Here is a 27,760-nt window from a genome sequence, read left to right on the forward strand (position 1 = left end):
TGGAAGTTTGGGATGTATCCATCTGAGCAGTTGAGTGGGTATAAGCCTGAGTTTGGCTCCTGTATTCTTTCAGGGTGTCATCCATAAACTGGAGCCTTAGTGTGACATAAATAAGTCACTAATTGCTTGTGCTGTCTGTGATTTGTCTTCCATGCACCTCCTTTCTAGATCCTTTGTAGTAAAACAATTCTGTCAGAAAGAAAATGATCAGAGCTGCACACTTGCATAACTGGAGGCAAGACGCTGCTGTTGGCACCAACATCTCCCAAGCAAACATCATATTTGCCATTGTGAAATCTCTGCTGAGGTCCCAGGACCAGCACAGTGAAGCTGCTTGTGCAGAGTGTGCCTTCATCCCCTAAGCAGCAGCTGAACCTGAGTGAAGGAGTGAAAACCTGGAGTGACAGAGCACGATCCTGGTTCTTACTGAAGATGAATGGCTTGAATCCCCAGCACTGTGACAATTTGGAAGCTGCTAGGAGATAGCACAGGCTGCTTGGGGGAGAGTGAGGCATCTTCATCTGCTGCTGTGCCCTGTGCCCCTGTGGGCTGCGTGGGCTGGGCTGGGCACTGCTGCCACGGGGAAAAGGTGAGGGGCTCCCTGTGGCTGCTGGCTCTGCTGGGAGACAACACGGGAGAGAAAACAGTCAGGAATTTCTTGGATTTTTGTAGGGACACTGGATCAGGTTTCATCTCTCAATTCAGTAGCAAGGTCTAAATGTGTGGAGAATAGAGAAGCATTTGTTTGTTACTGGCAGTGTCAGGCTGTCTGAGCACTTCAGATGCCTCTGTGGGTCTTCTCCACAAGAGCAGCAGAGAAAAAATTATGAAAGCAGATTAAGAGACCTGGAACTGGGATGGCACTGGTGAGGAACAGGCTTATCTGAACCTGAATATCGTCTTTTTTCTTGGGTGGTTACTGTAGTTTGTGGGAAAAAAACCCTGAACAGAAGCTGTAGCAAAGTTGAATATACTTGAGTGGTAGGAAATTCCATCCAGGAAAACAAGGTCATTGGTTTCTACAGAAGGTTGCTTTATTCAGTGAAGTCATTTCCCACATATTTCTCCATGATTTGTATAGATACCACACTTGAAAGTTTAGTAAAGTTGTATACAATGAAAACCAAGAGTTATGGATGAGGTGGAGATGATCTTACCTTGACACCAAGCTGGGCATGGCCAACGTATCTACTCACACCTCAGAACTTGGAGGCACTCCAAAGTTTAGTTAACATGGACACAGGCAGTACATCCCACCTTTGCCACCAACACCTGGGTCTCATAAGGCAGCTTCAACTCAAACTCATCCTGCACATATAAATAGGAGCTTTGCCACAACATGACACCTGAGTTTGTATTAATATTTTAGACTGTGGAATTCTAGCAGTAAGGATTTAAAATAAGGTAGTACCTGCGTGGCATTTATGGTGGGGGACAGGATTTGGTAGCTGAGCAGATGGAGTGTAAGGTTGAAGGCTATGTTAGAAGAGGAAAACTCTCTGGTTTTGGTTGTGTATGCATGATGTTAAATAAAAACAGCTTAAATAAAGCCTGCTTAGATCCTCTTTGAAAAGCATCACGTACACCAAACATCCTTGACTTGCAGCTATTTGTCTGCTGAGTGTTGCTTTATTTGTGGAACAGGGGAGACAAATTAATTTGGAGACTGTGAAGGGAAAGAATGGAACTTTTTATTTTATGGATACTCCTAGTTATATGAAAACCAGTTTTGAATTGTTGGTGAAGCCCCAGCATATGAGCTGAGTTTTATTGAAGTGTGCCGTATTTTCTTTGAAACCAAAACTGTTCAGAAGGTTTGTATTAATGGTGTGTGTTTGATACCCAGCTCCTGAAGATCTTTGCTTTCTTGTCTGCCACCTTCAGCAGGGGTCAAGGATCCCTGCTGGTTGTCAAGTGGGTTGGGTATTTGGATAACAAGCCAAGCAAAAGGATTCCGTTGGGAACAAGGGGTCTGGTTCCCTTAATAAAGCTGGGTCATTGTGTTGTGAATCCCACCATGTTCCATCCCCAGGACCTGGGTGATAGAGTCATTGTGCAGTGCAGAATATCTAGAGACAGTCTGGAAGCATGGTAGGAGACCAGATTCTCATATGTCTCACTCATTTTGAATGATAGAAAGAAGCTGCAAAACACTGCAGTGAAATACCTCTTACTGTTCCTGGGCACACTGGCCCCGCAGGATGGGGAACAGCTGAGGAGTCCAGGAAGGGTGTTCAGATAATGTCCTCCCAGGTATAAAATGTTCTTGTCCCATGTTCTCTGTTAGGTATTTTGGCTAGCTCAGTGTTGGAATTCAGCATGTCATCTCTTGTGCCTGGCAAGGTCAGCTCCTCTCTGTGCCAGTCAGACCATTCCTTGAATACTGGCTTCCCTGAGAAAAACCAAGAAATCAGTGAGTGCAGCTAAAAGCTTTTAGAAAACAGCCTGGCAGGAGAGTTAAAATGTGAAGACTGACAGCAGATGTTATGTTAAAGACTTTTCAGGTAGCACAAGGTGGTGGGACTGAAGCACAGGAGATGGGCAGTCATTTTTTGCTGTGTAACCCAAAGAGGGTTTTACCCTTGCCTGGGAGGTAGGGTGACTGCAGGATGGCTTGGTACAGGGCAGGAGGAATGGACTCACTCAGTAGTGTCTGAGATACAGCCAGCACTACCTTCAAGTGTGCGTGTGGGCGTGCAACCTGGAAAAACAGGACCCTGAGCACTTAGGCCTTTTTGGTGATTTGTTGGGGTGCAGAGCTTGCTGTTCAAATTGTGCTCTTTCATGGGCTTTTGCAAAAGCCTTGGGTGCCTTCAGGGCACTTCTGCAAAGCAGCTGCAGAGCTGCATTCCTCTGCTTGCCAATATCTAAAAATTATTTGCATGCCAATATTATGGAAGTAAGTATCTGAAATTATTCCTAAAACCTTGAATTACCAGTTTTTGAGAGCACTCAAACCTTCAGTTGTGGCTTTCGGAAGGAGCGCTGTGTGTTCATCACCCTTGGTGTGCTCCTGGCAGCCCCAGCACTCAGGTGTCCCTCTGCTCATCCTTCTCTCCAAGCAGGGCTGGGGCCTGCCCTGGGGGGGACTTCAGAAGCAGAGCTCATCTCCATGCTGCTCCCTCCCTGTGCAGTCCCACCTCCTCCATCAGGACAGGAACCTGGAAGGGAAGTTTTAGTTACCAGCTTACTCGGAGCCTGAGCTCCCTGCAGTGGCTCATCCCATCAGGCCTCTGCCAGTGTGGGTCTCTTTGGGCAGGGAGAGGAGCAGTAGGATGGCAACAGTGGTTGGTTGAAGCAGAATGGAGACCTGGCCTTAATCTTTAGCTGTTGATGAGATCTTAACTGTTTGTAGAAAGCAAGCAAGAGTTGTCCAGGGGTAATTCTGCTTGCAGATGGAGCAGAGCTCTGAAAGTGGCTTATTTAACCCCCTGTGCTTCCCCTGCCCTCATGTCCTTGCAAGTGCACTAAGCCCCAATAAGACACTGCATTACTATTGAAATCTCTATTGCAAAAATGAGCACCATCATGAACAGCAAAATAACCCGAAGGGTTTGCAATTAATGTGCTGGGCTGGCGAGCATGGTTGGAGGTTAGAGCTTCACATGTCTGAGCATCAGATGTGTGGGGAGAGCATTCCTGCTCCCTGCAGAAGCTCTGCTTGATGCTCAGTTTTCAGTGGCTTCTGGTGCAGCTTGGCTGTGGCATCCAGCTTTGCCTTGTGTTCCCCCTGCAGTGGCTTTGCCAAGGGTGCCAGCTGATGGTGCCATCTCCCCTTGCCATAGCGGTATATATGGTGGCACGGTGAGCCAGATGGGCATCTCGGCCCACCTTGCAAAAATGGATTTCTTTCCCTTCAGCCAAATCAGTCCTTTCCCCATCTGGTTAATTGCTCAGGCGTGGGGAAAGCTGTGCCAGTACGGAGGGGGTGTGATGTGCAAACGGGAATGAGTTCCTGGAGGGGTGTGGGAGGATGAACATTGGTCCTTAAGCAGCTTTTCTGCTGCTTATGAAACCACAGGCTGGGCAACCACTACTCCCTGTGCAGTGGTGGTGTTCTATATATTCCTGCATTCGAGATTTCAGTGCCGCTCACTCTTCTGCCTGTGGTCCATGCTGCTTTCTCCTTCAAATTTGTGGGGCTGGGGCATGGAGAACCTGTTCTATGTCAGTTGGGCTGTCCCAGCTGTCAAGCCAGTGCTGCACTGCTCTGCTGTGGGTTCCTCTTCCAGACGAGCCCTCTTTCCCTGTAGGTGTTGGAGTGACTGCAGTGGGCGTTGAGGTGTGCTCTCCAGGAGCCAAGGATTAAGCACTCTGCTCCAATATCCCATGATGTAGTTTACTACCTGTTACCATACTTGAATTCACTGAGGGAGAGCTTGAGCAGTCACAGGGAAAAAGCAAGTTCCAGAGAAGTAGAGGGAATCACAACCATGCTATACTATGGCCCTGACAGTTGTCCTTTTATCCCCTAAATCCATCTCACCCACGTGTTGGTAACCTATAGCCTGTTCCTGTATTCTCCACAGGTTTAATTTAATTGAATAAACATATTTATTGCAATGTACAAACGACATCCAAGCCCTTGCTGCCAAGCAGGCTATTTGATATCAAGCTTTGCTTTTTAGATAAATTTCAATAGCACTGGTACTAAGTGGTTTTTATAGATCATTACTTTTGGCCAATTCATGAACTATCATACTAACGTGTTTTCAGATGAATTGCCTTTATTATCCTACTAACACAATTAGTGTATCTTCTCATGGTTACCTCGTCCTGCACATTGTTTCTGCAAGAGGTGTAACAGCATTAACTGCATAGAAAAAGCCTTTCTTTAGAAACCTGCTGGGCTTTCCAGAGCCCTGGCTCTGTTTCTCAGAAACCACAAAGGTTGTCAGTGTATTTTTCTCGGCTTCTTTTACGTAGGAAGCGTTTGTGCTGAGCTGACGGGGAGGGAATAAACCAGTGAAATTCCTTGTGGAGGGTGGGAAGTTACCTGGAGGTGAAGGGCATTTCACAGCAGGCCCTGTGGCAGCATCTGGGCTGTGGCACAAGCCAGTAGGTGAGTGAAATAAAAAGGGGGATGATGGAGAGAGAAGGTTAATTAGTGAGTTCACAGTGTTAGTGATTGCTGTCAGAGGTAGGGCAGGACAGGAGGTGACCACCTTCCACCCCCCGTGGCTCCTTGGGGGCTCTGGAGCTGGGAGCCTTCGCCTGCACCCATGGTTTTCAGTGCAAACCATCAGAAGGGTTACATGTATGCCAGCATTGAGCGGGCTCATTCTCGTCTCTCTTTTGAAGCTTTCGGCTTTTAAAGTCTTTTTCTCACAGCAGTGTGGGCACTTGGAGTGTGGGTGTAGTGGGCAGCTGATTGCAGCTGGGTGAACACTCCTGCCTTGCACCTTGGGAAGTTGTACTTCAGTGTGTCAGCTTTGGTCAGCAGTGCTGGAATGAGTTCAGTCTCTGCTGTGGTGCCCGTGGTTTGGGAGCCCCTGGGATGGCCGGGGAGCAGCGCTGAGCCAGGCGATGCTGAGCTCCTCCAGTGCCCCAGAGCTTTCATTCTTCCCTGGGAAACAAGCAGCCCTCCTGTGCGCAATTAGCTGTTGGGGTCGGGAGAGAGCAGTTGGTTGTTGGTACGTGTTGTAAACATTGTTGGTTACCAAAATTAGTGCCTTGCCTCCTGCTTTTTAAAAATAACGGGATGTTGTGCTCGTCTGGCAGCTTGGGGACATCTGGTGCTGTCAGAGCAACGTGACTTTTGAGATGCTGTGCAGGCAATGCCCTGGCCAGAGAAAGATTTAAAATATCAGCAAATAAGCTCTTTAAAATTACCTCAAGAGTAGGTGTTGAAGAAGATGGGTAGACAGAAATTTAGGAAACCTATTTCTCTTCCTGACTTCTTGAAAAATAAAAAGTTACAAATGTTGGTTTAGTTTCATCTTGAATTTTGAGGTCAGCCCAAAGCAGGAAGAGCTAGAATCTATTATGTCTGAAGTGATATGAATTGGTTTTATGGATCTCCAGTCTTTTAAATCCATTTTTTAACTGAAATTATTGTTCAGTTTATCCTTTTGTAGTAATGTGCAGCATCATAGTGTTAATCCACTGATTTGTTATATTTCCTTATTTTTAGTTCTGTTTTTTTAGACTGCTGGTCTCAACAGCAGAGCTGTTTTAGTAGTTTCACTCAACTTTTCCCATAAGTATGTTTGCTGTTCCATTGGGATGTTGATATAAAACTGTAACGGGAAGAACGGCTTAGTGACAGCTTTGAACAGATCTCTTCATGCAAATCTGCTTTTCCCTCCTATGCAAATGTTAAGGAGAAGTGTAATAGATATGTAAGCTGTTAAGTATGAGCCAGCTGGATTTTCTGGCTTTGTGAGGCCTATATTCACTCCTTTACCTTTGTATTCCCCAGAGGTGAGCTGGGGGAAGGGGGAGGGTGTGTGGGTTGGGTTAAACCTGCCTCCTGCTTTGGCAGAGCCTTTGGGTAGTGACTGGTGGTGGAGCCGGGGACGTGGGCAGCATCCAGAGCTGCTGAAGTCAAGGGGCTCCTTTCTGCTCCCCCAGGCCTTGGGCTGTGTCTGAGAGCTGGCCCTGGAAGGGAGGCAGTGCAAATTGGGCAGGGGGCACCCGTCTTCATGGGCAAAGAGTCCTCACTGCCTGTGGTCCTTCTTTATTGCTCGGGGGCCACCAGTGAGTAACCCAGGCACTGCTGATCTTGTCATTGCTCTGATAAAACAATGAGGCTTTGTAGTAGATTTGTCTGTGGGTTTATTTGCTTTTGGTTTTATTTTCTAACCAAAATGTGCGGGTAATATCTGTATATTGTCATAATATTTTCTCAAACATACCATTTGAATCAAAGCTGATGTTTCTGGAGATGCTGTAACCTTCACTTACACTAAGTGGATGTTTTGTGTTTAACAGGCTGCATTTTAGTTTATTTTAAGATGCATTAACAATAAAAAAATGTATTAATGTAGCTCTTTTCTTCTGGCAGAAATGACTGCTGTCACTGCAGCCAACGTAAACTTCAAATGGGACCCCAAAAGCCTGGAGATAAGGACACTGGCAGTTGAAAGGCTGCTTGAGCCTCTTGTTACACAGGTAGGAAAAAGATGGGGCAAAATAAATTCATAAACATGATTGCCTGTTTTGCTGTTTTAATTAAGTCACAAAGCTTAAATTCTAGGTGTAAAACACTGCAAACTAAAAAGAAAAAAGTCTGCAAGCAGTTTCTTTGCTCAGTTTCATTGAACAGTCACTGGCCATGAGTCCAGGGAGACTGTGCTGCTTCAGCACCTGATAAGACACAGTAGTTACTGACATGATTGAAATAATGTTCCATGCCTACACTTTGTGCTGGATTTGTGAATAAAAGCTTCTTTCTGTGTGGTGTACATGCCCCAGTGGAAAGCACTGAAGAGCACAGGAGGGCTGGAGTAAGTCTTGTAAATGAGAGCTGTGTGTATTGAGTGTTTTGGAAATTCTTGGAAGAGACTTTCTAAGAGGCCTGGAAGAGAAGGTACACAGAGACAGTTCATTTGTTGTCTTCAGCATTGTTTTCCTGGAATGTGAAATGTCTAAAATGACAGAATGAACTGGACACAATTCCTGCTAAGTACAGATGGGAATGATCAAGTTTTGTTTCCAGTATTATCCCCTTTAGTCACCAAACTGCTGTCTGTACTTGCCACTTGTTCCCTCTGGGTCCTCAGGTGGGCAGTTGGATGATGAGGCTTTTTTGCTGAAGTTACTGATGGAGTCTTTGCCTAAGAGAAATTGTCCTAATTTGGCAAACTTAACTGAGCAAACTTGTTCACAGGACCCGTTTCACCCAGTGCAGTGTCTGTAACTTACTCCTCAAGGAATAAGCACTACAAGCTGTACTGGCAATCCCCAGTTTTCTGAATGATGTGACTGGCAAATACAGAGGGAATTGGAGCAAATTGCCTTGTTGCAACTTGTTCTTTATTTGTAGAACATGATGAACTGAGAGTACCCGGTACAAATACTCCCCATTAACCAACCTCGATATTCCCAACTGATGGCTTTCCCTCTCTGCATCAGCCAGCTGGGAAGATGGATTCAGCTCTGAGGACCTTTATGTCAGCAGTTCTTGGGCTTTCCAGAGTAGTAATTTTTTAGTGTTATAATTTAATGTCCCTCTGAAGCAGCTTTGTGTGCATTTTCCAAGGCTTTCCAAAAAGGAGAGGAAAAAATAAGGCAAATGGAGAAGTGTGTGTGCATTTTGTGACATGCCTGTGTTGGATGCAAGGGGATGGATCCTGATCCTGAGCTCAGGGAGTACCTGAGGGTCTCCTGGCCTCTGGTGATGACCCTGCTCCCAGCAGGGTTTCAGTCTAAGACACAGAGCTTGGAAATGTTTGTTGATTGCTGGATGATTGTGAGAGTTCAGTTGGGTGGGTTTTTTTAAGGGAAATAATGAGCTCTACCAAGTCCTTTGCTCTGCATTCAGCCCCTTGGCTATAGCACTGTTTTGGACTAAAAAGATATCGTGTGTCTACATTTCTACTGGCACAGACTTCAACCTTGTCTGGGGTCTCTTATGGCTGGGGAGTTATCCCAAACTAATTATCCCCACCTTGATTTCTTTTATTTGGTGCCAAAGCTCTGGCCTGTTACTGAGACTGCAGTTTATCCAAAATATAAATAGATCTCCATTGTTAAAATCAACTTTTGAGGTATGCTGCTGGTAAGAGAAATCTTTGAGCTGTTTAACTGCATTTATTTTGCTCATCTAAAGAATCAAGAAGTATGGTAGTGTTTAAATGTGAAAAAACACTCATTAGGTTAACTTTTGGAGCTGGCAATAGTGCAGGTATTAGCAATACACTGTCTAGGAAAAAAAATACATGTGGCCTTACTATCATGTGGATAAACATTAAATTTGATGTTGGGTTTTTTCCCTTCCATCTATGCCTTTAGGTAACAACACTGGTTAACACCAGCAACAAGGGCCCCTCCAATAAAAAGCGAGGCCGTTCTAAAAAGGCTCATGTCTTGGCAGCTTCAGTTGAACAAGCAACAGAGAATTTCCTGGAGAAAGGAGACAAAATTGCAAAGGAGAGCCAGTTCCTGAAGGAGGAGCTGGTGGCAGCTGTGGAAGATGTTCGCAAGCAAGGTAAGAGTGTGGATCTGGTGGCCTCTCAAACTGTGGTTCTTTAGAGCAGGTGGAACCATTCCCATTTCCCTTTCCCTGCTCTTTCTAATGACTCTGTGCCTCTCAACTTGTGGCTTCTCAGCTTGCCTGGCTGGCATCCCTGAGCAGTAATGTAACTGGGTAGGTCTGGAAATTGGATGGCCCAAGTAGAGATTAGGAAGAGAAGCAGAAGGGCTGATTCTTTGAAGAGCATTTAAAAACTCAGTTTAGGCTCAAAATGTGCTCCCTGCAGCTATGAATTTTATGGACTACATCTGAAATACATTAATAACTTCTTCCATATCTCACTGTATACAGACCAGCCTAGTGTTGACTCGATAGAGACATGTTTCTTGAATATGTAGATCATAAACAGCACCAAACAGAATGTGAAGACCTTGATTAAATATTCCAGGCTTCCTTTCTCACATCTAATGTTGATTTTTATCATTTTCTTTTTTACTTTCTTGGAGCAGACCTGCAAGAAAAGCCTATGGAGCTGACTTACTCTAAAATATGCACTAGTAAATATTGTTGCTCATAAATCATTTATCATTCTTCCAGTCATGAGTCTTTTCTATGCTTCAGTGAAACCCAGTCAACTGGTATTAATGGTGACGGCTGCTGCTGCAAAAACGGGAAAACTCATTAGCATTAATTACTTGTTTGTAGCTGAAGTTGCAGAGTGGTGAAATATTAGTTGGAAATGGTTCTAAGTTCTGGATGAGCCTGGCTGACAGACCAAAGAAAGATCAAGGTAAGAAGGCTACAATATAAGGGGCTAATTGAGTTGGCTTAATTTAACAAAAAAAGCCAGCAAGAGAGCCCCTTTGACTCCAAGCTTTAATTGTTGGTGCTCAGTCAAGAGTTAGTGCTCACCTGTGGGTGCCTCCAAATGGCTCACTGATGCTGGTGAGAGAGGGAGCTCTGCTCAGCCCTTGGAATTGAGAACTTCTCTGAGCTGGATTTATAGCTGAATATTGCAGTGAGAAGCTGGTGGGAAGGAGAGGCTGATAAAAAACCTTCCAGATGACCCTTTCCCATGTTTCTTGGCTCCTTCTTTGTTCTGAGACTACACATAGGCTTGATGCCAAAACCTCCCTGCTCTGTTGGCTTTGACAGAGGAGGTGAAGCTCATAACTGAGAGGTGCTGGAGTGAAAGAACTTCCCACCTTAATGTTGCTTCACTTCTTCCTCCCTTTTTGCTGTTTGCAGCTTGTGTGGATTCTGGTGTAAAAGGGATGGCTGTGCCTGTTTCCTCAGGCTGGTGGGTGGTCAAACTGCAGTGAATCTCCTGGACACAAGTGGTGCCCACCATCCTCTGTGGGGACACGGTTCCAACAAAACCCGAGGTCAAAGCTGTGCCCCATGACGGGGCCAGGGTTTGGCCATGTCCTAGTTTTGGGTAAATTTGGGAGAAAACCTCCGGAAGGAGCCCCCAGAAAGCAAACCCCCACGGCCTCTCCCCCACTTGATTCAGGAAGAATTTCTTCAGAGAGAAGTGGGAAAAACCTGTTTATTGAACAGGCAAAGCTCTCCCCGGCACAAAAAATGAACAACACCAGATGACAAAAACCCTTTCACTGCTCTGAAGAGATGACAAATTCAGAAAGTCTCTCCTGGAAGTGGGTGCCCAGTTCTTGGTCTCCAGCACTGGGGATGGCTGCTGCAGGTCACAAAATGCTGGCTCTTGGTGTTTCCCAAGTCCCAGTCCGGAGCAGGTTCGAATGGTATTCAGGAAAGGGAAAGAAAAAAAAAAACAGTCCAGGGAAAAAATTGGACTGCCTAGCTAAACTAGCTAATAAGCAAAAGCAAGGGCAAAAGCAAGAAGCAGGAGTGAGAGCAAAGTGCAAGCAAGCCAGCAAGCAAGCCCTAGCCTCTCCTAGACACAGACCATGGGGGGAGGTGAGCCGGCTGATAACAAGACAAAACAAACCTTCACTTTTCAGAGCCAGTCCTGAAGGCACAGAACATGACATCAAGCATAAACGGAATACATGATTGGGGATACAAGCACCGTCACGTCACGCTAGGACAGCCAGGTTTAGCAGAGCAGCTCTTGGTGAGGAAATTAAAAGTCAAACCAGCCTTTGAGGAAATGAGAAGCAAGTGGTGAAAAATTAGCTAGAACAGAGGGAAGGGTTACTGCTACCAGTGCCCAGGAGGATTGCAGTGCTAGTAACAGCAGGGAGATACAACTTCCCAATGTATGTGGTTGTGTATGCTCTGTGCACCTCAGAAGCCTCCCCACCTTGTGTCAGACCAATTGAATTTATGAGCTGGAGAAACAAGGAATGTGTGATGCAAAGCCTGTGCATGTGCTCAGCAAATCTTTTGCAACGGGAATGAGTGGAGAGGAGAATTTGGGTGTTGTGGTCAGCAACAGGGTGATGATGAGCTGGCAGTGGGATTATAGATATAGAGCATAATTAATATTCAGTGGAGGTCAGGAAAATAGCATTAATAATGCCTCTGTTTAGAGTAGGGAGTGGTTTCGTTACCATAATAAATAAAGATGAATGAATGTAGACAGGGATTATGAAGATGATTAGGACAACAGATAACTTGTCTCATCAGAGAAAATTAAAAATTTTTTTTAGCCTAGCGAGAAGAAGATTGAGAGAGTACATGGTTTTAGTGAGTATGCTTGTTCATAAAATCCCATTTGTTGGGGGTAAAAACAAAGAACTGGAAAGAGCTATTTTGAATGACTAATAGCATGGCTGCCTACTAAATCAATGTAAGTGGATCTTCAAAGTCTTCTTGTTTTTTTACAATGGAAGAATAAATTACAGCAGGCAAGTTAATGAAGTATCCTACAGTAAGATTCTTGGCCCTTTAAAGCTTTGTACTTTTGATTTCTTATAAAGCAAAGAAACTTTTTAAGGTTTTGAGCAGAAAAGTGGGGATAAGGAATCAAAGTGTTTTTAAGGATAGATCCCGCTGTGGTTATTGAAAAGACTTTGTATTTGGAAAGCATTTGATGTGAACATCTTGAATTTCGGCATTGTTGTAGTGTTTGTTACAGACATTTCTGCCATCAGAGGTTTGCTGGGTAACAGAAGGTGCAGCACTGGTCCTGCCCAGCCTCACTCCCCACTGCAGGCTCCCTGTGGCATCTCGTTGTATGCTGGAGTGCTCAGCTCCTCTGGTGCTGTTGGAAGGTGTTTTGGAACTTAAACCAGTCCCTTACCCAGGTGCTTGGCACTGAGGCAGCTTCCAAACGGGGCTCAAGAGGGAAATTTATTTTGGGTAAGACTGGCAAAGCTGTTTCTGATTCCCTGGAATGCTGATGGCTACAGCTCTTTGTCTCTGTATCTGCATGTGAGCATGGAGGTCCAGGGAATTCACTGTGCTCTCCTGTTGTCTGTCTTCTATGGCAACTTTACATAAAAGACTAAAAATTAAAGCTTAACATTGAAGAGTCTAAGCCTGTGTATAGGGTTTGAGGTAAGAGAAGGAATGAATGCTGTGGCTCAGGTTGCAAATGCAGGGGAATGAGCCAACTGATTCAGCTCTGTGTCCTTCTGTTTCATTCTTCTAAGTGAAGGGTTCTTCAAAACTGCTCAGTGATATGAATTATGAAAGGGGAAATCAGTTTCTTCAAATGTACATCACAGAGTATGTCTGGCTTAAGGATTTCCAAGGAGCAGGAGGAGGCCAGTTGTGGAACATCTTGAAGTAAATACTGAATTCTTCTTGGAAAATTCAACTTCAAAATTCTATCATGACCAGTTAGCTAAATTTCTTGGAAAGGTGCCATGAGTTCAGTTGGTTTCCAGCAACAAAGGTTTAGGAGTGTGCCATTTTGAAAAGCTATAAGCTGAGGAAGCTCTGAGGAGGCTCTTTGCAAACTATAGGAGTATTGTATATGTATAAATCAGTATACGGATTTAATTGAAGACAAGATTAAGGAATTACCAGAAGCTTTTGTTGCCATAAGTATCAACTCCTCTATTGATATGGCCAAAGGTGGTGTGGGGCCTCATCCTTTAGAGCAGAAAGCTAGGACAGCCTGCTGTGACCCTGCTGGTGGGTGTTGAAGGTGGCATTATTGGTGAGATAGGACTTCAGTGTCCAGAGCAGTAGAGACTTGAAATGCTGATTTCCTGCTTGCCTTCATTTGGTGGGGAATGGCAGTCTCTGGGGAAGTGTGTGGGGGGCTGTGAGCAGGAGGGAATGGCCTGGTGGCACTGTTGTGTCCCTGGTGCTGCTGGCAAAGCAGCCTGGGGCCAGCTCTGAGCTGAAGTGCTGAAGGGTGCGAGGTGATGTGCGGGCACGAATCCCCAGCTTGGCAGAGGAGCAGCAGTGCCAGTGTGTCCTGGCTGTCCCTGCCTGCTGCTGTCCCCTCCTGTCCATGGTGGTGTGGAGCATGTCCATGCTCATCGTGCTCCACACTTGAGAGCAGGGTTAATGGTGTTGCCTGAAGGTGTTGTCACAGCCTGTGGGCCTGGGGGAAAGAGACTAGAAAATGGGAATTTTCTTTTGATGGATTGGAGTCTGACCATTTCTAAAATGGGCTTTGTTCCATTAGATTTCATTGAATTCTTAGTGCTTTATTGACATGATCATAGGATGGCTACTGTTGCCTCTTCTTTTCTCAGCTCTGTTTTATTTTCTTTCCCTTCTAATATCTAATGAAGATCTAAGGTTATATTGGAAAAACCGATTACTCGTGTAAGAATTTGTACCAGCTTTATAATCCGAGCCTCACAGTTGGACTCTTCTCCACTGTGTTACTTTAACTCTTAAAATCCTTCTTCCAGAGTGGTTGTGTTACCTGTGTTCAGTGTTGAAAATGGGAAGATTGTGCTGGATCCCCTTGGAACTGCTGATGTGCACACACAATGCAGTACCTGCATATTAAGGCCAGGCCAGAGTGCCCTCTTGCCCTTTCAATCCAGCTGAAAGAACTACCCCAGGGTGCTTTCCCTTTATAAAAGAAGCCTGAAAGTCAGCTTCCCTTAATTGGCAGAAATATATATATATGCAACAACTTTAAATATAATCTGCTTTTAATTTTGGGAAGCTGGTTATCTTTTGACACCCTGACAAGCTGTTTGAAACTCACTAAATCTTTTAAAATCTCTTGTTAAAATAAAAGGGAATAGCGTTTTATTTTAGGACTGGCTTGAAAGGTTGCAATTTAAGAGATGGGTAGAGGATAATTTTGGCTTTTAACTTCGTTAGCAATTTCTGAGATTCACGTGAAGCAAGTGACCTCTTCAATAAGTTGTTCTAAATAGAAAATAAATGAAAACAATATTTTGGGAGTTGAAAATGTGGGAATGTTTTATATCAATAAATAAGGACGGAAATATTTGTACTCAGTTTTGGTTCTGGCATATCACAGAATGGCCTGAATTGGAAGGGACCTTAAATCCATCCAGTCCCACCCCCTGCCTTGGCAGGGACACTTTCCACTGTCCCAGGCTGCTCCAAGCCCTGTCCAGCCTGGCTTTGGAATCCAGGGGCAGCCACAGCTTCTCTGGGCACCCTGTGCCAGGGCCTCCCCACCGTCCCAGGGAGCAATTCCTCCCAGTATCTCATCTAACCCTACTCTGTTTGAAGCCATTCCCTTTTATTGTGTTACTACATGCTCTTGTAAATATATGTCCTTAAATCCTGAGGTTGTCGATGGATTTCATACTTGTAGTGATGACTTTTATTATTAGCCTGTTCCAGAAGGAGTAAAGAAAGGGTCATGTCAGCTGTGTTGGAGTTTTGTAATCTCCTAGCTATTTGAAGCTCACAGCATTGGTGGTACAGCATCTCTCACCCATCTGGAAATCTGGAGTTCTTAACCCGTGTTAAAGTAATGAGTTGTGTTCCCCAGAGCTGGGTAGGGGATAGCTTTGGGTTGATACTCAGAGCTGGCCTGTACTTGGACAGAAGCTTTTTTACTGTGTCCCAGTACAGAAGTAGCATATTTTTATCTTGAAATGTTATGTGCCACTCTTGGTTGTATTATTTAAGATGATGGAAGGGTGTTACATAGGGGGGAGCATTTGAACAAAATTGAGTATCTTGGTGTGGTTGCTTGGGCAGGCTGGCAGCTGTGCTTGGGCTGAATTTAGCTGTGAAGGTGTAGAGTGCCTGGGTGGGAAAAATTTCCTGGGCAAGATATTATGTATGGGGATGGTTAACCCCAGGCTCTCCAGCTGTTGGCATTTCTGAGCAGCTAAAAATAAGCTGTTAAATAAGTAGACTCTCCTGGGACTGCATCAGGCAGAAATTTTGGTGCAGCCCTTGCCCAGTTTGGTGTGGGGAGCTCCATGGGATTCACTGTCAGCTGTCACTTGTCAAGCGCTGGTGGAGGTTTTTTAGTCTCATCTGAGACAGGCTATTTTTATTTTGGCATTTGGCCACATGGACATTTTTTCATACAGGTTTTTGGGAAGCCTCTGAAACAGCACCTAGCTATAGCAATCTGCTTTCTGGTCATCTCTTGCTGCCTGCAAATCCCTGACCCTGAGGCCCTACCATTTTCTAAACTAAGTCCTAGCTGTTCTCTGTGTTTCTGAGATGCAGAGAGATCCAAGGATAACTATGTGGATTCCAAAACTTTCTGTTGTGTAGGAACTGTGGTACTGGAAGCTGGCCCGAAGAGTGAGGGAGAAATCCAAAATTTACTCCTCTGACTATATGCAGGCATTACTTTCATGCTTTGTGAATGCCTTCTGGAGGAATTGCTCTAGCTGTGCAAAGTGGCCTTTGCTTTTCATAGTTAACCAATGGCATTGTTAGCATCTGAAACCCAAATTCTTTGCTCCTGCACCAGATGCAGCCCCACAGGCTATGAAATGTTGAAGCGTTTTACGAAGCGCTGCCTGGCTTTGAATTCCAGCCAGGGTATATCCAGCCAGGTCATCGCTCCGAGTTGTTTATGGTCCCAGGAGCTGTGGCAGCTCGCTGTGTGTTTACAGGGCTTTCTGCTGCTTTCTGCTTAACTCCTACACGCACACAAATCAAAGCTTTTGCTCAGACTTTGAAAGCATCGGAGCTTGGGAAATAACTGCAGCCCTGCAAAGGCGTGCTGAATTCACCTCTCTAGAGACTTCTGGCATGCTGAAACACCTGTACAAATGGAAATAAGGACCAAAGTGTGATTTCCCAGCCCTTCCTCCCTGCACAAACCCCTCTGCACAAAACCCTCTGCCCCAATGCCATGCGGTAGCTGTACTTAGAGGTAGCCGCATGCAGCGTTAACTGTCAGCCGTATTTCACAAAGGTTTTGTTCTAGAGACTCAGGTTGGCTTGGGAACCTTTCCAGTGGCTGATGCGATGCTGTGTGATGCTGAAGCCAGCCCCTGCTGTCCCCCCATGCAGGTGACCTGATGAAGAGCGCGTCGGGGGAGTTTGCAGATGACCCCTGCTCGTCGGTGAAGCGCGGGAACATGGTGCGGGCTGCGCGCGCCCTGCTCTCCGCCGTCACCCGCCTGCTCATCCTGGCTGACATGGCCGACGTCTACAAGCTGCTTGTTCAGCTCAAAGTTGTAAGTGTGGGCCTCTGCTGTGCCTGGCACGCTGGGGCTGCTCTGACAGGTGCCCACGGTGCGTGTGTCCCCATGGGGCGTGCACTGGCAGCAGCTTCCTTCCGCAGTCAGGAGGGTCTGGGGCTTTTTGCTCTCAGCAGAAAGTGTGCAGTGGGCGTGTGTCACTCACTTTCATACTCACTGTCAGTAGCTTTTGACATTGAGCTGCACTCTGCTCTGAACTTTTAGTACAGAAACTGAGCCCTGGTCTGCAGCTGCAGGTGAGAGCCAGCCCTTTCATCTTACAGAATTTGGCTTTCTTATAACCAGTACTCCTTTGCAGCTGCTAGGGATGAGTAGTTTCAGCAGGCTAAATAAAAATGAAAGTGGACTGTTTGAGGAAGCCTTTCCTTCCCATGAGCAGCAGGGTGGGCGAGTACTTTGTGCAGAATTTGAAGTGAAATGACATTGGATACTGGGTCTTCCTTTGTAAATGAGCTTTGAGGACTCTCCTTGTGCCCTTTGGCCACTGCTACGGCCTTGCCAGGGCCCTCGACTCCTTCATGGCCTTTCAGATGTGTGTTCTTGACTGTCTCTGGTAGCTGGTGACTGTGAAATAGTAGCTAAGCACTGTATCCGATTAGCCTTTAAAGTGTCTCTCTCCAAAAAATAACAGGGGGCAGAGGAAGATTGCTTTCTCTGACTGCCTTGAAATACATTCTGAACTACCTCCTGACCTGTGGACTGTATTGCTTGGAAAAATATGTGAATATATATTCTTTTAGGTGGAAGATGGTATCTTGAAACTAAGAAATGCTGGCACAGAGCAGGACTTGGGTATCCAATACAAAGCCCTCAAACCAGAAGTGGACAAGCTTAACATCATGGCTGCCAAAAGACAACAGGTATAGCGTGGCCACTTTCTTCTGTGTATTAATTCTTACTTTTCTTTTCCAAAATAGCTTGCTGCTCTTGGAAAGTGCCTATTCTCTTAATACTTCTTACTTTATTTTTTTACATTATTGCTGAGTATTTTGTTTTGCTCTGCCATGTTAAGGAACTGTGAGTTTGCCTAGTAAGCAAGAAAAGTCTGCTTGGCTGTAGGGTGCTGCTTCTGGTGGAATTTGTTCATAGTTACATTTATGTCAGTGTTTTAGTGCCTTAAAGACATGCTGCTGCCCAAGAGCTGCCCTTGAGGACAGGGAGCTGAGATGTGTCTCAGTCCTGGGGCACTCTCCACTAGATCCTGTTGCTGTTGTGGTTCATGAGTTGGACTGAACATGTCCACGTGCACAGGGAGCAAAAGCCATGGCTGGGCTCAGCTACAGCTTCCTGAGAAAGTGAGTGGTGCTGCTCACTGGTCTTGTGCTGAAATGTCCATTGGAGGAGGGGTTTAAATTCCTGTTTGTTGTGGATATTGTTCTGTGTTTGGATAGCTTGTGCTTAGCCTTATATTGGGTGTAAAATTTGTTTTGTTCAACAGCACTGGTGTGACTCATTCTTGAGTAGTTAAGTTTTCAGAAGAAAGCACAGGTGTGGGCAGTTTAAGTTATCAGAAATAGTGTAATTCTTTTAGAGCATTTTTTGCCTCTTTGTTCTGTAGATGTGTACAAACCAAAACTGCTTAAGCACCTCTGACACTGCTTGGGGTTTTTTTTGCACAGATTTGTCTTAAAAAATAAGCTGGGTACAGTCAAAAAGGGACTGCCAGTTAGTTATGTATCTCAAATCTGATTGCAGTAAATGGGATAGGGTTGTGATGGCAATGCAATAAATGCTCTAAAACTGCTTTGTGATGGATTGTTCCACACTATGGGAAGTGGTTGTACAAAATCTGTAAATCTCTGTGCCTGCTTGGAGTGCTCTCCCTGCTCAGTGTGTACCTTACAAAGGTCACCTATTGCCCATTCATTTTAGAGAGTCTGACAGAATTTTTTTCCCTTTTCTCAGTAAGGCAGTCCTTGTCTTCATTTTCACTGCCTCTTTGTTAGATTTAAGAGGTAATTTTGAAATGCTTCTGCTGCTAATAACTGTGGTTGTTCCTCCTTTTATAAACTTACTGCTTGTGCTGGACTCAGAGGCTTTATCTGGTCATGGTGCTCTGTTCCAAAACAGAGGTGATGGTGCTTTAGAGAATTACAGCACAGAGTGTTTGGGAAAAGACTTATGGACTTGCTCACTAATCTTGAATTAGTGGTAATTACAGTCATTGGATTAATTTTGTCTCATTGGAGGTGAACAAGGAGTTGAATAAGATGATATATTTGTTCTTCTGAAATTAAGTACCTGAGTCTCTTGAGGAGAGTAAATGCCATCTTCGAGGTGTGATTAAAGAAAACATTCTGGTTGTGAGCCTGAGAGTTTAAATTAAAGATCTTGCTTCTCATCTGCAAGTGCAAGACAGGACAGCTTTTAAAATGCTGGTCCAGTGCTGCAGAGGAACAAAAAATCCAGTGTCAGATTTTGAATTGTGGTGTTGTGAATTGCCCCGGAGTGTTGTTGTTTTTTGGCTTTATGAAGCTGTCGTGTTTGGCAATTAGTTGAGCCTTTAAGGATAGGAGTACTCGGTAGACAGATTTGAGGCAAAGAACCTGCCTGTCCCCTGAAGATGCGGGGGGACAGTGTATGGATGTTGAATGGGGGCAATGGTCTCAAATGCTTTTTTTTCCCCCTTTGATTTTCCTAACAGGAGTTGAAAGATGTGGGTCACCGCGATCAGATGGCGGCAGCCAGAGGAATCCTACAGAAGAATGTGCCCATCCTGTACACGGCGTCCCAGGCCTGCCTGCAGCACCCCGACGTCGCTGCCTACAAAGCCAACAGGGACCTGATCTACAAACAGCTGCAGCAGGCGGTCAGCGGCATCTCCAACGCCGCCCAGGCCACTGCCTCGGACGACGCTGCCCAGCAGCAGGGCGGGGGCGGAGAGCTGGCCTACGCCCTCAACAACTTCGATGTGAGTCGGAGCCCTGCTGGGAAAAACCCCTCCTGTTTGTTCACCCGCTTTGTTAGCCACAGCTTGCTTTTATTGATACTACCTGGAAGATCATTTTCTACTGAAGTGCAGCAAGTTGTAGGCAAAGTAGGCTTTTTTTAAAAAAAGCCGTTTTCCAACCTAGGATTGATTGAATGTAGAAAGTTATATGTGTGGTTCTTAGTGATGGAAGGCTGTCAAGTTAAGCTAGCTCTGAAATAGCAGTTAGCCTACTGCTACATTAGATGGTTTGTTTGAAATTGATTATTTCATAATATATTTATGTAATGTATTCTTGGAGGTGACAGAAGTGATTTATTAAAAGTGAATCATGTATTTGGGATTGCTGAAACTACCTCTTGAGAGGAACATGAAGTGGAAAGTTTTAAAATGATCTTTGGTTGGAAACGAAGTCATTTCATACTGATAGGTTGTACTGATCTGTCATGTTCTTTTCTTTGTCTTGCATTCAGCACGTTGCTGAGGACAGTCATGCATTTTTACTGAGATCGCTTTCCTTTTGAAGCCAGGATTCAGTGTCTACCTGGTTCAGCCTCTGAATTTTAAATACTGTAGCACTAACTTGCTCTAGAACTTTATTTAATGTTGCAAAGCCATCACTCAAAAGGCATTTAATAGTTGTGGTTTTGCCAGATTTTGCTCACTTTCTCCTTTTTGCTCTTGCCACTCTCGCTCCTCCCTTTCTGCCACATGTATTTTGCCAGGATAAAGTTCTGATTGAGTTCTCCCTGTGTTTGATAGGAAGCCTTTTCCCTATGATCTCTTGGATAACAAGAGGGTGTCATGGCTGTCTTGATCTTTGTGACTGATTTCAGTTTTGAGTTTGCCTTTCTGAAATTCCATCAGCTGCTCAGTAAGCCTTCGGAGCATGCCTCAGGTTAGCCCCAACGGGCTGCAGGTTCTCACAGGTGCCTGTGGGAGGGGAAAGCAGCCCTGCAGCAGCAGCAGCACCATGTCAGAGGCTGGCAGTGAAGAAGCAATTCAGTGCAACTTGGTGGATTGGCTTGTACAACTCAAGCCAGCTAATGGGATTTCTGATAAATCACCCTATTTTATTATACAATATACAGCTGCAGACTACTTTTTGAGTGTTGCAGTTCACATGAAGCTTTTTGAGCTTTTAATTCCACTTCATGAGGCTCTCTAACAGGAGCAGTGCCTGATCAGCAGGCCAGCTTCACGATAGCTTTGTCTCATCCCTGCCAAAGGAGGCTGACAAAACAAATGTGTTGAGGTTCTTGGCAGATGTTATCCCTGCACTTCATTTCCTGCTACTGCTTGAGTGTTATTACACTCCGATAATAGAGGCTTTGAGCACACATGCCCTCAGATATTCTAGTGATGGTAAAATATGAAATGGCTACCAGAAGATAATAAGCTGATTGTTATCTCTCTTTTTTTGGTGGTGCAGGAGTGGTAGCACACTGCAATTGTATTAGCCAATGGCTAAAAGTTTCAGGAAGAATGAGGAGGGAATGTGTTGGAGAGCACATTCCAGGTTCTCATCCTGCTGAGATGGCTGCACGGTTACTCTGTAGGGATATGAAGTGTGCTGGCTGGCAGAAGGAGGTGGTTGGGACGTGGCTGCTGAGGTTAGCTTGAACACAAACTGGCTGAAAAAATTCCCATTTCAAAAAGCTTTGGGGCTTCTTTTAGAATTACAAAATTCTGCCCCTGAAAGCCTAACTGTGAACAAACAACCAGACCATGAAATGGCCAAATTATTTTTCTTTATTTTTCTGTTTAAACAAATCACCTGAAAGAACTCAAAGGTGATAAATACTGTGCATTTTCTTCCTGGGGAGCTTCCATGGATGGTGGTGTTGGCCCCTTGAGAGCAGATGCATCAGTGCTGCTGTTTCAGCCCTGAGCTGAAACAGCCCTGAGCCCCTCTTGGTCCCTGAGCTGTGCTTGCTAACACTCTGGCAGGAGAAACCTGTGGTAATTTTCTGCCGTGACGAAACTGATTTCTGTGTGGTTTGAAACCTTTATGTTGACGTTTCACTTCAAGAATTTTCCAGAACACAGTTGTATTTACCTGCTTAACACTGAAGAGAAGAAAGATTGTGCAAAGTAGGGCAACAGAACACAATACATAGAGCTAATTTTGGATGTTTGTTTTCATGTTCATGATGGGATAATTATATCTGACAAGTTAACTAGTGAAGGCCTGTCCAAATTGACATGTCGTTAGGAAGAGTTCTGTACTTTGAACCTTATTTTTGCTGGCACATTTGGTTTTTGCCATTCATGTAATAAGACTTCCTATGGCCAAGTTTTGTTTAGCTGTCAAAGCAGCACAAGAAATGAGTAGCAATATAATCTGCTGGGAAACCTCTTAGTAATTTTACAGAACTACTCATGAAAATCCTCCTCAGTGCCAAAATGGTGTCGTTTGCCTCTTAATGCCTGATCAGGGGGTTGCTCTAAGTGTTGGTTGTGTGCATGACTTAACAGTAATACACTGCTTTGATGCCTTAGAGTGGCTGCCTGGAACAGAGGCTAGACAAGATTAAGAGAATAAAAGATATTTATTGAAGGCCTTCAGTAGATACACCTTGGGCAGTCAAAAGCCTCAGAGAGGGGCTACACCCAAGATGGATGATGCTCATGAGTTTTTCAGGTAATTATAAATTTGGTCCATTTACATATCAGGGGTTAATCCTCCAATTACGCTTTCAGGTAATGAAGTAATTTACTAAGTTTGCCCCCCCATCCCAATTCACTATTGTTTATGTCTCTCCGGGCCTGAGACAGTGAGATGTCCTTGAGTTTCAGGCCCAGGGAGGAAGTGGTTTGTCTGACCAAAATGCAAAGACAGTAGCTAAGACTCCATAAGGAGTTTAAGAGTTACACACTAAAGCACTACAGGATTTGAAAAATATAAAAGCTGAATCCTAAGGCATCACTTGGGCCAGTGACTGATTTGCAGAACTTGTTCTCTTGCTAGAAACAAATCATTGTGGACCCCTCGACGTTCAGCGAGGAGCGGTTCCGGCCGTCCCTGGAGGAGAGGCTGGAGAGCATCATCAGCGGGGCAGCCCTGATGGCCGACTCGTCCTGCACGCGTGACGACCGCCGCGAGCGCATCGTGGCCGAGTGCAACGCCGTGCGCCAGGCCCTGCAGGACCTGCTCTCCGAGTACATGGGCAACGTGAGTTCCCCGCTCTGCTGGCTCACTTTGGGGGGGTGTAACTCCATGGGATCAGCTGAAATACAGAATTGAAGCTCTGAGTACATGGGCAATGTGAGTACCCTGCTCTGCCGGCTCCCGTGGGAGGTGTAACTCCATGGGGTCAGCTAAAATATGGAACTGAAGCTATGTCCCTCAAAGCTGGTTTCTTCCCCTGAACTCGGCACTGGTGAGGCCGCACCTTGAGTGTTGTGTCCAGTTCTGGCCCCGCAGTTTGCGAAAGACATTGAGACACTTGAGCATGTCCAGAGGAGGGCAGTGGGGCTGGTGAGGGGGCTTGGAACACAAGTCCTGTGAGGAATGGCTGAGGGAGCTGGGGTTGTTTAGCCTGGAGAAAAGGAGACTCAGAGGTGACCTTACCACTCTCTACAACTCCCTGAAAGTTGGTTGTAGTCAGATGGGGTTGGTCTCTTTCACCAGGCAGCAACTGACAGGGCAATTGGACACAGTCTTAAACTGCATCAAGGGAAATTCAGTTTGGATATTAAGAAAAACTTTTTCATGGAAAGAGTGATAAAGTTCTGGAATGGCTGCCCGGGGAGGTTGTGGAGTCACTATCCCTGGGTGTGTTTAAAACAAGCCTGGATGTGCACTTAATGCCATGGTTTAGTTGAGGGCAAACTGTTGTTAGGGCTGGGTTGGACTTGATATATCTTGAAGGTCTCTTCCAACCTGGTGATTCTGTGAATTCTGTTTTGTCCCAGACAGAATTTGAGCAATAACAAGTGGTCCTGAAAGGTTTGTCATGAGGTGGGATCAAACCTTCTTAAATCACCAATGATACTTACTTTAAAACTGATCTCCAGTCTTCCAAACAAATGTTATCATCATAAAGTGTTAATTCCTTGGCACTGCTTCTATTTCTCTTTTATGACTGTTGACATTGTTTTGTAGAGAAATTCAAACCTCGGTTTACATAAGGTAACTGGGCTTATGCAAAGAACTGAAGTTCTACTTCAGTTCTGTCATCTCTTGGAAACTTTAACTGTGTCATCTTTGTAGCTGAGAGTGGGAATTGTCAGACTCAAGTTGATTATTGTTGCTGCTATTATGGTTTGAGTAGAAGTGATGTATAAAGTTAAATATGTAGTAAAAAATCTGAGAGCAGTTTGGTGTAAATATTGGGCTTGGAGCAGTTCTTTTCCAGTGTTTAGGCACTGAATGTGCCCACAGTGTCTGAAGCCTGAGTGTGTTTCTATGGTTGGACTAAGTGTCACGTCATGCGGATGAGCTTCTGCATTTGAGGGCATCATGGTGTAATATTGGACTTCCTTCCCCTCCGTTGCCCCTTTGCTCTTGTTCCAGTGGGTTTTAAGCTGAAGAACTTGCCGTGTTGAGAGGTGAGATCAGGATATAGTAGTATTATAGATGAGACTATGTATAATTGTTAAACTTCAATACTGTTAAAGCTGATTTCAGAAATAAAGTTGCAGAAATGGCAACAACTTAAGCAAACTGTATGGTTTGTAGCACTGTGGCAAGTAAAATTGTCTGAAGAAATTTTCATGGAGGGACTTGAGGTCTTATGCTTTTGAACTTGTTTGAGGTGCAACTGAGTTCAGCGATACCTTTTTTAGACAGTAGCACTTATTTAGGAACGTTGCTGCATTAGTTACCTTACCTTCAAATCTTTTGGCCAAAGTGATTTCAACATAGAGCAAAATTGGTCCAGAGGCTGCCGTGTGTGGGTTGGAATGGTGGAATTTGGAGAACAGATGCAGTGTGTGGTAGAGAGAAAGGAAAACAAGGATTTCTGTTTACCAAAGAGAAGGGCAAAGTAATTGAACAAAACTGAAAGGCAAGTCTGATGTAGCCTGCGGGCTGAGCTAGGTATTCATGTAGTCTGTCTTAATTGCTTGTGAAAGTAGCTTGTGCTCAGCATTGACATTTTGTAGAACTTCAGACTGCAGCTGGGAAGCAAAGCATGAAGTTGTGCCACTCAAAACTCCTTTGAGCAGGGTGTTTTATGAGTCTGTGAAGCATCAGCAATAATCCCTCAAATGTGCTGCTGGATTGGATGGAGCCCTGTCAGCACGATTCTGAATGGAGCAGCCACCAAAGGGTAATTAAACATGTGCAAGAGGTAAATGCTCTGTCTTGCATGGAGGAGTTGGTGGCATTTGTCTCATTGAAAGCTGGTCAAATAGCCATGTGAGAGCACAGAGCTTTGACTTCCTCTCACAGCAATGCCTGTCCTCCTCCTCAGCCATGTGCTTTTGTCCCTGATAGGCAAGTTAAAGCAATCACACTGAGATGGGAAGAATGTATTCCCTCTGTTATCTCCTTTGGCACATTGTGAAATTAGTGGAGCATACTGCATTTTTTAAAGTCACTGTTATGTTATGATTGTAGACAGTGTAGTTGGGGAAATGAGATTAGAAATTCAGTGAAATGGAGTGGAAAAAGCAATTGATAAATTATGGTGAAAATGTGGGATGGTGTGTAAAAATCCATCCTGTAAACCCCTCTGTGATTAAGCTGAAGAATGACTAATAGTTGGGAATCTAAACAGTGAAAATGGTTTGATACATCTGCAGGAAGAGTAGGGATGTGCTGACTTAGAGTAGTGGCAGAGGAAATGTCATTTCATGTATATGTATGACATACCCACAGCTCCTGGGATGCTTTCCTCCAGTCTCCCTTTGAAGGAGGAAGTGAATTGGGCATTAAATCTGTTAATTGCACAGCACTTGCAGTGCATCGTAAATCCTATCCAAGTGCTAGAGTAAGAGGTATTTATTGGCCAAGTGTAAGAATTCAGAGAAGATTGGATGAGGAATAGACTAGAAAGGCTGAAGCACAGGACTGTCTTGAGACAGATTTCCTTTTTAACATTAAATGCATTCTCTTCAGTGACTTCCTCTAGCTTTCAGGCTTTCTTTCTGATCTCTGGCAATAACAAGACTTTTCTAGGCAGTTTATAACTCAAGGTTTAGTGTTTTGGACCCAGAGTTTAACTGTTTCTCTGTGCCTGTCCTTGAAGGTCTGGAAGTCTGGAAGCATTGGCAGCTGTGTTATGGAGTGTGGCAGAAGATTTTAGCTGAATAACAGGTTTTGGCAATAAACTGAATTGTAGGGTCTCTTGACCCCACTGCATCTGCTGGTAAGGTTATGAATCCTGTGATTATGGCCTAAAAAGAAGGGCAAGATTTGCTTGTTCAGTAGTTTGTTACAGAAGTTTGAATTCCCTTTTTCTTAGATTGGTGTGTGTAGGATTTCCTTTTTCATCTAGTATGACTTGTCTTGCCGTTTTCAAGAGCAGCTTGGTCAGACTAAATCTTTTACATTAAGGCCAGCATCGTGTCAGACAGTGGTCAGTAGTGGGTCCTGCAAGCAGAAGGACAGGAACAAGGGAGCTGTTTCATTTATCTTACCCCAAGTATCCCCCCAGTGTTGGCAGTGTGCAGCTCAGGCATTTCTGACCTTCTGGACTGCTCTTGAAAATGGCAAGAGAAGTCATGGCTAGTGGCAGGAGTCTGTTTCTATGGATGAAGTGAGATGGGCTTTCATTACCTGCGTCCACTGAACAGCATCGGTCACTTCATCACTTTGCCTCTTGGTTTATAAGCTACATTCTTTGAAATCCCAACTGTTCGTCCCTTAATTATAGCATCTGATTCTCTGGCTTTCCCCCCCCCTCTCCCACTTTGCCTGGGGAGAGCTGTTTTCCATTATGGCTTCTGCTCACTTCTCACAATTCCAGCAGAAAATAGTTTTTCTTTTTAAACTTGCATTGCAGATCCCTCCTGGATTGAAATAGCATGGATGCCTATTTGCATTTGGGTTTTATTACATGGAGTAAGCTTGATTCTTGCTGCTGGTGCTGAATGGCAGAGCTGGGAGGGGAAGGCCTAAATTTATTATTGATTCTGAGTAGCTTTGTGAAAGCAGCGTAGTCCAAGGTCTTGGTTCTGGGATCAACTGCCTGGAATGCAGTAAATTCACCACATCAGTTGCAGCTAAGTTTGTAATATAACTCACAGATGGCAAGACCCAGGTCTTTGTATGATCTGTGGCAGTCAGGCATTCTTGATGTGTATTTTATTAATTAAGCAAAGAAATTTCAAAGCATATTTTACTTTAGTTGAACATCGATTCCAGACTTAGGCAGGGCAAGAGGGCAGAGCAAAGCATCGAACTGAATGATGCCAAGATTAATAGTGCAATCAATGAAGAAGTTAATAAGAAATATCAGAAAATACAATGGAAACAATCTTTTGGGTCTAACTCCATGGTCTTGTGTGGGTACATCTTGACCTGTTGCAGTTGGCTCCAACTAAAAAGGATGAAGCTGTATGTTTTTTGACACTGCTACCAGTTTATCCTGGCGTTGCCTTTGCACTGGCAGCTGGTGAGATTCCTCTCCCATTGTAGGTACAGCCAGTATCTCTTCTTTTCTGTTCTGTGCTACTCAGCTCTGCCTCAAAGTTAACATAACCCCAATGAAATGGATATCTAAACTACTGAAGTGCATAAAAATGCCCATTGGGCTGACAGCTGAAAAATTTCTGTTTTAGAAAGAAAGTGTGTCATTGGCACAGGAATCCACAAACTTGGTTGTGACAGGTACATGCTCTGTGCTGTAACCCTCTGGGTGTCATTAGCACAGGACTTGGGCAGCTTGCCTTGCTGTCAGCTCTGTGTTACTCATGGCAAATGCTGGATTTGGTGCCTCTGAGGCCAGGCTTTGAAGGGGTTTGGGTTTAGCAGAGTAGAAAGCACAGGCCTGGCCCTGGAACTGTAACCAGCAGTTTCCAGTGTGCTCCCAGTGTGCCCTGCACTTGCAAATGGCATCAGTTACCTGACTGATGTGTAAGGCTGGAAATAAAAGCTTCCTTCAGCTTTTGACAATCCATTTTTACTGCCTGGTGCAGAAGCCCTGAGGGCTGGGGGCAGTTGGGCTCCTTTCCATGAGCCAGCAGTGGTCG

At 44.8% G+C, this 27,760-nt stretch overlaps 1 protein-coding gene across 1 annotated transcript in view; it reads left to right on the forward strand.

Moving 5' to 3' along the window:
* CTNNA1 (catenin alpha 1) overlaps window positions 1-27,760 on the forward strand; it is a 118,218-nt gene that overhangs the window by 9,559 nt on the left and 80,899 nt on the right. The window contains exons 2-7 of the mRNA XM_068205494.1: window positions 7,007-7,113; window positions 8,956-9,151; window positions 16,499-16,665; window positions 17,430-17,549; window positions 19,334-19,600; window positions 22,590-22,793. Of these exons, the coding sequence (XP_068061595.1) occupies window positions 7,009-7,113; window positions 8,956-9,151; window positions 16,499-16,665; window positions 17,430-17,549; window positions 19,334-19,600; window positions 22,590-22,793 (1,059 nt within the window). The 5' untranslated portion in view covers window positions 7,007-7,008. The remainder of the gene's footprint in view (window positions 1-7,006; window positions 7,114-8,955; window positions 9,152-16,498; window positions 16,666-17,429; window positions 17,550-19,333; window positions 19,601-22,589; window positions 22,794-27,760) is intronic.

Source organism: Anomalospiza imberbis, chromosome 15 (genome assembly GCF_031753505.1).
Source record: "Anomalospiza imberbis isolate Cuckoo-Finch-1a 21T00152 chromosome 15, ASM3175350v1, whole genome shotgun sequence".
NCBI lineage: Eukaryota > Metazoa > Chordata > Aves > Passeriformes > Viduidae > Anomalospiza > Anomalospiza imberbis.